Here is a 12,012-nt window from a genome sequence, read left to right as displayed (position 1 = left end):
CCACAGATTCAAAGTTGTTTTTGGTTTTGTTTTTTTTTTTAAATTTGTTTTGCCAATTATTTTTTGTTAGGCAGGTCATAAATTCAGCTCTGATAATTCTCATTTCTTTGTTAAACCACTCAGGAAAGACATGCAGTGGTTCCACAAAAGCCATAGGGTCTTCTGTCTCATTAGGTATTGAATTGAATTATTTTACTTTATTTTCCAGTATTTAATCACAGATGACCTAACTAGTTTATTAATAGATATGGGGGGGGCATATTTTTTTTTCTGCTCTTAATTTTTTTCTTCCTTATTGCTTGATCTGCTTACATTCAAAGTCTTCAAGTTTTCTTCTTCCTGGGATCTTTAGTACTTTCAGTCTTTTTTCCCTTTCATATTTTCCTACTGCTTGCTTCCTGAGCTCCTCCCCTCAGATGGTTATTTCCATGCGGAATAGATCTCAAAGCATCTATCCTCCTATCGCAGGCAATTCATGGTTCACTGGCCAAGGTCTTTGCCCTACGTGACTTTTGGGAAGACAGACTAGCACCACCTGAATACTGGGCTCTTTCCCTAATGTTTAGTGGAATGCCACATAACCCCTTTTTACCCTGTATTCTGTACCTCCTGTATATCACTGTATTTTGCCCCATACCATCTGTTCCTCAGTTCTTCAGTCTAGTGTAAGTAGAACTGCCATGCATTGCCACTGCTGCCTGGGCAGCTATCTGTCATTTGGAGTTTGAATCTGAGGCTTTGGGGGAAGGGGAGCAGATGGAGTGTGGGACTGAGCTCTACCATAAACCCAGATACAAGTGTTGCCCTTTTATCTATTTTCTTCTGCTCTCCTGTAGACATCTTTTGCAGCAGTATTTTCATAGTGTTGGCTGTCAATGACATAATAATTTCTGTGCAATGTGGGATCTGGATCTCCATGCACTAAAGGGAAGAACTGGGGGGGGGGGGGGGGGGGGGGGGGGTGTAAGTGGGGAGAGGAGTTGTATATGTGAACATATAGGTTTCATTTTGTTTCAAGTCCATGGGAGTGGGAACATGGTAGGCAGTAGGGGAGAAGGGCATAATGTGCATTGGGAATCAGTTCACAGAGATTTTGCCATCTTTTAAGGTTCCTAGTATCTTAAGACCATGGAGACAACTGAAGTTACTTTATCTTTGGTACATATTATGTTTTAGATAGGTTAGAAGGACCTTAACAGAAAATGTCTAGACTTTCATTTTGTTGGTTACACGACTCAGTACTTTTTAATTTCATATAATCAAAATTATCTATTTAAACACTAATAATAATACTAGGTAGAACTTATGTAATGTCCACGTTATTGCTAAGTGCTTTATAGATATCATCTCATTTGATCCTTACAACAACCCAGAGAAATGCTTTCCCTTAACACCTGGGGGAAAAGACAACAAAAGTTAAGTTACTTGCACATGGTAACATAGTAAGTTTCTGAGGCTAGATCTGAACTTAGGCCTTTCTGAACCAAAGCCTAGTACTGTATCCAACTTGCCATTATCCATCCATTAGTAATCTCTTTATCCCTATAGAAAAATGAGCACATGAATGTACCACTGGCAGAGCTGAGAAATGCTTTAAACATTCTAGAAAAGTATTGTGGATTTACATGAAAAAAAGGGACTAAAACAGATTTAATGGAAAAGATTTTACTGGTTCCTGGTTGTATTTAATACAGGTTTTCAGATTAAGGTATTTTTTATTATGCTTTTCCAAAGTTTTCTGACTATGTAGAGGGTTTTTTTTTGTTTGTATGCTTTTTAATCATACATGTCAATAAAGATAAGATGGCAAGTGATTGGAGAGAAAAGTATCTTCGCATCAAACATCTACAATAAGGGTCTAATAGTATCCAATGCATATAAGAAACTGACAAAACTGTATATAAAACAAAAAGTAATTCCTCAGAAAGTTCTCAAAAGAATTGTAAACTATTAACAGCTGAAAGTGAACCAAATCACTAATCATAAATGAGAAATGCAAATCAAAACAATTCTGAGTTTTCACTTCATAGTAAAAACTTAGCAAAGATAACAAAAGATGTGAATAGTAAATGTTATAAATAATAAGAGGTAGAATCTATAAATTACCAACTGTATGCTAAGTATTTTTCAAATATTATCTTAGCCGGTTCTTTCAACAACCCTGGGAGGTAGGTGACATTGTCATTATTCACATTTTACAGTTGAAGAAATCAGCAAACAGAGGTTAAATGATTTTGACCAAAGTTACATAGCTAGTATGTGTCTGAGATCAGATGTGACCTCTGATCTTCTTGATTTCAGGCCCAGTGCTCTGCCCACTGAACCACCAAGGAGCCTTGTTGGAAGGATTTGGGGAAAAATAGAAAAGTAGAAATTGATTTTTGGTGAAACATAAGTTGCTCCAATCATTCTGGAAAGGAAATAAAAATTATACTAGCTATACTATTCCCTTTGACCTCAAAATCCCAGTGCTAGGCATATACTATAAGGAGCTTAAAGACATAAAGAAGGGTCCAATAAACATCAAAATGTTAGTGACAGCAAGGAACTAGATACAAATAGATGTCTGTCTATATGGAAATGGCTAAGCAAACAGTGCTACAGAAAAACAAAGGACTATTATTGAGCTATAAAAATGAAGACTATAAAAGACTAATATAATGTTCCTATAAAATGATAAAAAGTGAAGCATGTAGGAAAAGGAAAATAATAAACAGAATGACAACAACAATGTAAATGGAAAGATAAAAAAGTAGTAACCAAAAAACACCCTGTCCCCCCCAAATCCTTAAGTTTGTTACTGAAATTCTTATGAACAAGGTTGACCCCAAAGAAAAAAAAATATGACAAGTGCATGGAATACTATATGTAATTTAAAATTTATCTGGTGTTTGGCTTGCTGAACTATTTTTTTCCCCCTTTTTCTTCTATTATCTGTTACAAGGGATGAGTCATCATATGGAAATGGAATGAAAGTCAGGAAGATTTCTGATATATAGTGGATGTATAGTCCCGGGCAAGTCACTCAATTTTTTCCTAAGGAAATAAAAATTCTGTTGTAACAGAAGGTACCAACTTTATTTCCTCACATAGGAATTCTTTTTATCAATAAAATCAAGGTTAAATTTCTGTCCCTAATTATATAACTGATGGTAGGGGGAGAGAGAAGAAGATTTATTAAGAAATGTAAGTGATATTAAAGACATCAAGGGAAAAACAATTTAGAAAGTATCAGTAGGGGGCTTTTCACTAAATCAAAAAGCTCAAAATTAAACAAAAAATACAATTACTGTTCTATCAAAGTAGGAATTTTACAAATTTACATCACTTTATCAATAGCCTATACTTCAAAACAAATATTCTTTCTCAAACCTGACATAGTGATGTACAAATTATCAAAAAGCAAAATTATTCCAGTGTAAAACATAGGACTAAGTTTTGGACAAGGAAATTTGAAGCAGAAAATAATAGCATAGAACAAGACTAACACAAAGGACAAATATAAAAAGAAAGGCAGTTGCAGGAAATCAAAGCTTAAATAGAAAGTTAATGATGAAATTAAATAATGATCTAATGTTATAAAAGATTATCATAATTTTTATTGTATTGGAGGTAAATTTTGCAAGAAGATAGATTTTGAAAGCCTGATATGCTAAAATTCATTTATTTTAATAAACCAAATAATGTATCATTTTAATTTTTTAAAAGTAATTTGTCTGGGCGGCTTGGTGGCACTGGCCCTGCAGTTAGGAGGACCTGAGTTAAAATTTGGCCTCAGACACTTAACACTTACTAGTCTGTAACCTTAGAAAAGTCACTTAACCCCAACTGCCATGTCTTCACCCCTCCAAAAACAAAACAAAAAAAGTAATTTGTCATTAGATATTTTAAAATTCAATCTTAAGTGTGCTTACTCTGTGTCTTCAGCATAATGGATGCTCAAGAAAAAAATGACAAGAGACAATATTCTAGTCCTACCTTTGCACTTATCTAGGTTTATGTACTTGGGGAAATCCTTTCACTTTGCTGAGTCTGTTTCTTTTCTTTTTTTTTTGCTTTTTGGAGGGGGGAAGTTAAGGCAATTGGGGTCAAGTGACTTGCCCAAGGTCACACGGCTAGTTTTGTATGTGCGAGTGTGTTGTGACTGAGGCCAGATTTGAACTCAGGTCCTCCAGATTCCAGGACCAGTGCTCTATTCAATGCCCCACCTAGCCACCCCCTGAGTCTGTTTCTTGATTTTTAAAAGAAAGTTGTACTAGATTAGGGATTCTTGACCTCAGGTCCATGACCTTGGTTTTTAAAAAATATTCTGATAACCATTATTCTATATAATTAATTTTCTTTGTAATTCTATTTACTTGGTGAATTAAAATACATAATTCTATGAAGGGGGTAATAATATAGGGTTTCAATATACTGCCAAAGGGTCCTTAACACACAAAAAAGTTAAGAACCCTGTACTAGATGATCTCTCTGCCAACAATAAAAAACTTTGATGTTGTGTCTTTAAGGTAAGCAAGTGCTATGTTCCCACCTTAAGTCAGAAAAAATGATACTGAAGATAATATTAAGATAGTAATATGCTAAAAGTACCTGTTAGGCATCAAAGTCAAATCTACCATCGTTGACACCCCATTCTACACAATATAAAATGCAAAGAAAAACTACACAACTGGGCAAAAAAAAAAAAAAAGCTAGGCGATTAAGAGAGGGGGAAAATTATCATTAGTCATTATTGAGAGTTAAGAACCAACCAGTTTCTTTTAAATAAAGAAAACCCCAATGAAATGAAAGCCAAGGGAACAAAAATAACAACAAAAGAGAAAAGGTTAAAAAGTGAGTCTGGTCAGCTGGAACAGGAGGTAATACTGTAAGAAACAATATGAAAATTAGAGATTTGTTTTTTTGGAGGGGAGGGCGTGTTGCAAACCCATCACATTTTATTCGAAATTATTTTACAGGGGAAATGTACTGATTAGTTATAAGGGCAGAAATTAGTATTACAAAATTAGAATACAAATTCTCGATATGGAATTAAGAAAAATCCTTTAAAAATACTGAGCAGAACTCACCTTCCAAGGAAATACCAAGACTGGCCAGAGTTAGGATCTGCCTCTAGAGATTTTTGGAGATATTGAATAGCATAGCTTTCCTTGGTGGCTTTGTCTCCCAGCTGATCCACAGTGTGATGCATCCACCCTACAATAAAATATCAGAAATAATCACCGACACTAAATTATTTAAATGGTGGTCTTGTGTGCATTAAAAAAGAATAAATAAATAACCATACTATCCTCCACCCACCTTCTCCCCCAAAAGGTTTTCAACAGAAGCTTCAGTGGCTCCCTTTTGTCTCTATAATAAAAGACAACCACCTCAATCTGGCTTTTAGAGAACTACACAATCTTGTTCCTGCCTACCTTTCCAGGCTAATTACACATTACTGTTCTTCACTCAGTCTGCATTCTATACAAGCTGGCCTTCTGGCTGTTTCCTAAACATGACCTTCAATCTCCCATCTCCATGGATTTTGCATAGACTGTCACCCATACATAGAATACTCTTCCTCCTCATGTTTAAACTGCAGAATTCCTAGTTTTCTCCAAAGATTACCTCACAGAGTAATTATATCTTGATCATCACATTTCCTCTAGTGTTCTCTACTGTAATGCCATATGTACCTTATATTTCATTTTCTTGTATACATGCTATTTCTCCCCAATAGAATGTAAACTCCTTGAAGAAGCTATTTCTTTGTTTGTTTGTAACCTTAATGTCTAACATGATGAATGACACATGACAGAAGCTTAATATATGCTATATGACTCAATGAATTTAATTATCTTCTATAAAAACTTAAAACATTAATTTAATTTTCCAGTTTCAGATGGACCTCTGCCACACTGCTAACTTTACATGGCAACTAGGGTGATCAAGGAGTTACTAAGTCAATGAAAACTTAGTATGAAATGTTAACTCCTTTCCTTTGGTTTTTAACTTAGTAAAAAGGAAAAGGAAAAGTGGCAGTATTCTAATGACAAGAATCTGAGCTAAGAATGGAAAGTCTTAAACTTAGTCACACTACCATTAAACTAGCAATATGAGCTTAAGTGATTCATAAGTTTAATGTAATTTAATTTCTGCATCTGTCAAAAAGTGATCATATTTGCTACCTTACATAAAAATCAAGATGACAGTCAAATAAAGTGCTTTGAAAAGTTATAAATACTACACAAAGATAAGGTATTATTAAGCACTTTTATTTGTCAGGCTATTTTTAAAATACAAATAAAAATCTGTTTTAAAAAATAATCACCAACTTCAGGTATAGTATAATCTTAAATTCACAGTCCAGGTCTACAAATTCAGATTTATAATTACACAGCTGACAGTCCTATAGTACCTAATTGCTTATGAAACAAGAACCATAGACACCCATTAATCTAACATTCAGTTTCATAGACAAAGAAGTTTAAGGACTAAGGAAGTTAATTGGAAGACTTGAATCCAGGTTTCCTGACTTCTAAACCAGTGACTTTCCACTATCTATCTTCTGCGAAGCAATCAGAATTTCTAACTGATCTGAAGGAATCAATTGTTCATTTGGCATATTAGAAATAATACTATAATAGAATTATTGATATATTTTCCCCAAACTGAGTACAGATTAAAACCAGTATTAATTTTCACCACTGACATTTTTCTTTCTCCCACCCCACCAGGATAATGTAATTTAATGTAGTAGAATAAAGTAAGTATATTACTTAGTGATTTTTTCTGGTATTTCTAAAAATTCCAAATTGGAGATAATAAACACAAATATGCTAAAATTTTGTAGCCTCTCCTTAGAAACTGAGGTTTAAAAAACAATTCAACAAATAATTATGGATATCCAATTCAGTCTTTATTTGCTAAGATATAAATGCCCTTCACGAGGATGTCTTATGCAACTAAAAATCAGAAATGTGCTATTATAAAAATCTGATATATGCAAACTCAATTTTAAAAGTGCTTCCTACAATAACAAAATATTGAGAATATACCTTCTGTACTTAAAAGGTACAATTTATCTCAAAAGATGGTCACATCAGTAGTTTTTAAGAAAGTTTATTATATTCAAAGCTCTCCCTCTTCTAAAGTCCTATTCTGGTATCTAACTGATCATGCCAGCAAGTTGCCTGGTTTCTTAAAAGCTTTAATCTGTGACATATAGTTCCTACCAAACTGTAAAAGTTCAAGGCCAGACCCAGCAATGGGCTATTATCTGCAGATGAGCTTAAATTAAAAATACAAGAAAACTGATCAGTAAGTTGGTCACTAAGAGATGATTTTTAAAAAGGGTTTTTTGTTTTGTTTTGTTTTTTGGCCACAGTAATTCATGAATCATAAACTATGGAAAAAAATCTGTGGAAGAAATGTCCATAACAATGAACATAGATCTTCTGAAACCAATTCCAAACCAATTATGTAGTCACAATAAAAAGTTTTTCATCTTGCAGTATTTTTGTTTTTAAAAACTCATTAACTACTTCAAAAAGAAGTTATTCTGTTCTATTCTATGGTAGGTAACTTCAAATTTGTAAAGGCTATCTTTTCTTGTTCCTTGCTGATGTTTCAAAGCATACGCTAGCAGAATTTCTCATCTGCTTGATACATGGACATTAAAGTGGCAGCACTATAAAACTTGATTCTTATGGGAACTATTTCCAAATGTTATGGAGGTACAAGTTCAAGTGAAGAATGAAATGATTCTTACAGTCCCCACCTACCACCAGCTCTGCTGTCAGTTTGATATTAGTAAGGGAGCTGCAATGATCTCTGCTCATTAGTGGCTGCTCAAGGAGCAGTGACAAACTGCATTACAGTGGGGGGTTAAGCTCACCTACTCATTTAATCAGGAATGTAAAAAAACCCGATTTTTTAAAAGGTCAGTTTTTATTGCCTGTACATCAAAATATGGAGTAAGCAACTGCTACTTACTGTTCCAATCCATTTAAGAGTGTAAATTATACTAGCATCAGAACATACAATAATACACAAAATTTCACAAATTAGCATCTTCCCTATTACTGATTTCTTTAGTAAAATTAGGAGGATAAGAACTACAACTGAAATCTTTATACTGTACCCAATGACTGACTTCATTAATTTTTATTAAATAAATGAAGTTAGATAAATGGAACTAAAGCAGGCAGTCTGAGAGGGATAAAGCTATAAATGGGCAATGAGAAAAATGCCAGAGTGGAGTATGGCTATAAGCTAACAAAATGTGAATAACTACTGCCTACAACAATGAAACTGGATAAAGGTCTAATGTTGCAAAACTGGAAATACTGAAGAGAAACTCTCTCAATGAAAAATGGAAGGTGTGTTTCAACTAAAGATAAAAGACAATTTCTCTAAATAAACTGTATAGGTTAACAGGTTACCTTAATATAAAGGGGATAAAGCATCATTTCCACATCTTAAGGTTTTACAGTCTAAAATGCTAATATTTCTAAAATATACCACAAATAATACTAAAGGAACTTATATGGTAGAAAAGAAAAGTGAACTTACAAGTGCACTTAAAATTCTGTTAAAAATAGTATCATCAATATTTAACCAAAACATACAAGAGCAACTTAAAATGGTATAGGGGTAAATTATACTGTCAAAACCTGCTCTAACAAAAAATTATATAAAAAGAGAATCAAAGTAACAACATCCAATTAAGTATAAAAAGTAAAATCTGTGCATAAAATAAGCATCCCTATTTCTAGAAGTCCTGTCCTCATTTTCTTATAATGATAATACCAAAAATAAAAATGTTTTTAAACAGCAGGTATCTTATTATTGTGTGTGATCCTGGCCATTTCTCACCTTTAAAATGAAGATGGTTTCAGAAACTATAGTGCTTGTTAAAGCCTTTATAATTCATAGATAAAATATATCCATTGGTATTGTACCATGGATAAAAACCATGAAAATGCTTTATTTACCTCAATAAGTAAGCTTCTTAAATGAATCAGTGAATGGGTTTCTGTTTAAACTGTAGTACTGATATAAAAGTAAAAATTAATTCTAAACAGTGGATTTCAAATAAATGTGCTAGTAATGTTAAGCAAAAAGATCAAAACAACCACCTAAAATTATCCAAATAGAAAGGGAATGTGTAATTAGGGGTAAACCAAAATATTTTTACATACCTAACTGTTGTAAGACAGTTGCTTTTACTTGTGCAGGAAGGTTTTCTGTCTGCAAAAGTTGTTCATAAGCTTCCTTTGCAGAGTGATACTTTCTCTGCAGAATGGATGGAGGGGAGGGGAAAGTTAAAGAAAAAGTAAATGAAACTTGATAACCCTTTAAATATCACTCATTAATAGAGATATTTACAAAGCATTGGAACCAATTATTTTAATTTTTTCACCTCAAAAAGTTATTAGACATTTTATTTATTGTGTAAAACTTTTACAATTTAATCAATATTTGGTTTAAAAATTTTAAGCTATTTAAAAGGGAAAAGTACAGAATAATTCCCTAATGTTGTTTATTCAAGTTATACCTCTATATAATTGACACCCTAGCCTCCAACTAGTAGCCCAAATTTTACAGTCCCAAGTTACCTATTAAATCTAGCATTCAGAATTACATAGTAGCATGAAAAACTGAATAGCCTATTATCCCAAAAGATATAAAAGAAGTAAAATAATCTAGCATTCTTATTACTTGCCTATGTGTACAACCCCTTTAAAGGCTGATATTCTCTACCCTGAATTATCCAATCTGCCAAAAAACAATCTTTCTAATGATTAACAGGCCAGTTAAAAAATTAGGTAGTGAGGCAAAATGCTCTCCCTATTCTTAAGCAGGTTCTGGAAGAACTGAAAAAAGTATTTTTTAAAAATCCAATATATTGAGTCATGTTTTATAGGATGTAAAAGATAAAATTATAATATTATGGGCTAAATGGTTGGGCAATGTTTAAAAACACTAAATTTGTAAATAATAATCCATCTTGCTTTAGCAGTTAGAAACCCATACTGTTAGAAATTTTAATTACTTTTCTCAGAAGTCTAAGAACCATGGAGCCTTTTAAGGAAACCCCTGTCTTATATCAATAAACCTTTCTCTTTCTCTCCTTATGGAACTGATTTTAAATAGCTCTATGACCTTAGGCACAAGTCATAACACTTGTGTCTTAAGTTTAACCTCTGTAAAATAGATGATGTGACTTCTCTAACTCTTAAGAGCTGATGTGAATGAGATAAGTGTTTCTAAAATTTCAAAAGCAAAAAAATGAATTTGAAGTATTATTGAACACTTCACTATCAGAAAAGAAGTGTCAGAGTTTACTTACATTATTAGTCTACATTCAAAAAGTAAGCAGGTCTGCAAAGTATTCTCAGAGCTTTAAAGTGTCAACACACACTTCTTAGTACTGAACTTTTCATATAGTAAGTGCTCAATATTCCTTATCAGATTGTTTCTCATATAATATTCAGGTCTTTCCACAGTTTCACATTGACACTTTGCACTTTACCAAAACACAGTATATTAACTTATGATTACATATAATTGGTTTTATTAAACCCCACCCCATCCCTCATCTTTCCCATGAACTTCACTTCTAGCTTGAAAAAAAAAATCCCTCTCCCTTCCTTACAAGCTGAGGAAAGCACCATATTAAATGAAAATGGAATTACTGCTGAGAATAAATTTAAACTAGTTACAAAACAGAATAAGGAGCTACACTGTTAAAGTATTATGGTTCAAAGCAAACAAGCTATTCCTTGTCATAGGCCAGTCCATATAACCAGGGAAAGAACACAAGTAAAATATATTATAGCTTGGTAATTAAACATCGCTAAATTTGCTAACCTTATGAGCCCCCAAAATGGAACTCATGGGTTTTGTTTGCTGCAAAAATAGCAAGTAAAAGTAAAATATGTACTTCATTAAATGTACTTAAGAGAGAAACAACGCCTCCCCCCCAAGCAGAGTTCAAGGAAAAATTCTTAAACTCAGCATCTCAAAGGATTCTCATTTTCTACTCCATAATACTAACTTAAAACCCCAAAGTTTGAAGGTCTATTTAACAAATGAAAATATCCTGAGGATCCTAGAGTTGGCATCCTCAGAGGCCATCTTGCTCAACTTTCTCACTCTACTGAATCCTTGAGGGATACAATGAATTGCCCAGGGTCACAAATAAGAAAGCACCAGAGTTGAAAAGTGAACATAAGTCTCTGACCCCAGTGGCAGTGCTTCTGCTGGATACCAAGTTCTGCTTTCCTGGTTTACTGCACTATTTATCCAAATAAACAAAATATATTTTTTAATAAGTAATTTACTAACCATACCAAGCTCTCAACTGAAACAACAACAACAAAATACACCAAATAAATAACTTTTCCGCTATAAATCAGATAAAGGCAAAATCTAGATCTTACACGTTCTAGGTTCTCGAAACCAAATATTTTCATGACAGAAATAGAAAAAAATGTCATGTTCAGAGAGAAAAATCTCTTAATAATTTTCTCTTCAAGAAAATAATTTGCTGATACCAAAACTGAGTAGTTGCCAGTCATTAACCATACATATAAAAAGTCAGGGGAAAAGTCATCCAGTAACACTCAACATTCAAAAGCTTATAATTTCCAGAGGGCACAGCAGAGCTTTAAACATGAAAAGGCAGGGAGGTAGAGTGTTATAAGAAACAGCCAGAGAGGTTTCAAAAAGTTCATATACGTTATATTCCATAAAAAAGCTTCTCACTTTGTTCATTGAAAGTACTGTTGTATGCAACTCTAACAAGCCAGATTATCTAACCAAGGAGCAAAACACAAACAGAAAATTAGAAGATGACAGAAGCTGTGTAGTATATTATGGAATTAAATTTATTTTCAAGATAATGACTTCTAATAATCAATATAGTCATATATATGGCATTTGATCTATACATTTTAAACAATGCATTCATTCTGTGTATTTCAAAGTATAAACTGCATTAAAAAGTTTAGATTCTTCAAC

The 12,012-nt window shown here is 33.1% G+C and overlaps 1 protein-coding gene across 5 annotated transcripts in view; it reads right to left on the bottom strand.

Moving 5' to 3' along the window:
* KDM6A (lysine demethylase 6A) overlaps positions 1–12,012 on the bottom strand; it is a 273,917-nt gene that overhangs the window by 73,703 nt on the left and 188,202 nt on the right. For all 5 annotated transcript variants that reach the window (XM_069065747.1, XM_069065751.1, XM_069065749.1 and 2 more), the window contains exons 9-10: positions 9,189–9,282; positions 5,073–5,199 (exon numbers count right to left, since the gene is read on the bottom strand). In XM_069065747.1, the coding sequence (XP_068921848.1) occupies positions 5,073–5,199; positions 9,189–9,282 (221 nt within the window). The remainder of the gene's footprint in view (positions 1–5,072; positions 5,200–9,188; positions 9,283–12,012) is intronic.

This window comes from Petaurus breviceps, unplaced genomic scaffold, assembly GCF_028583685.1.
Source record: "Petaurus breviceps papuanus isolate PSGF00001 unplaced genomic scaffold, PetGlider_PUasm1.0 90700, whole genome shotgun sequence".
NCBI classification, from domain to species: Eukaryota; Metazoa; Chordata; class Mammalia; order Diprotodontia; family Petauridae; genus Petaurus; species Petaurus breviceps.
This window is presented reverse-complemented; position numbering and strand designations above follow the sequence as displayed.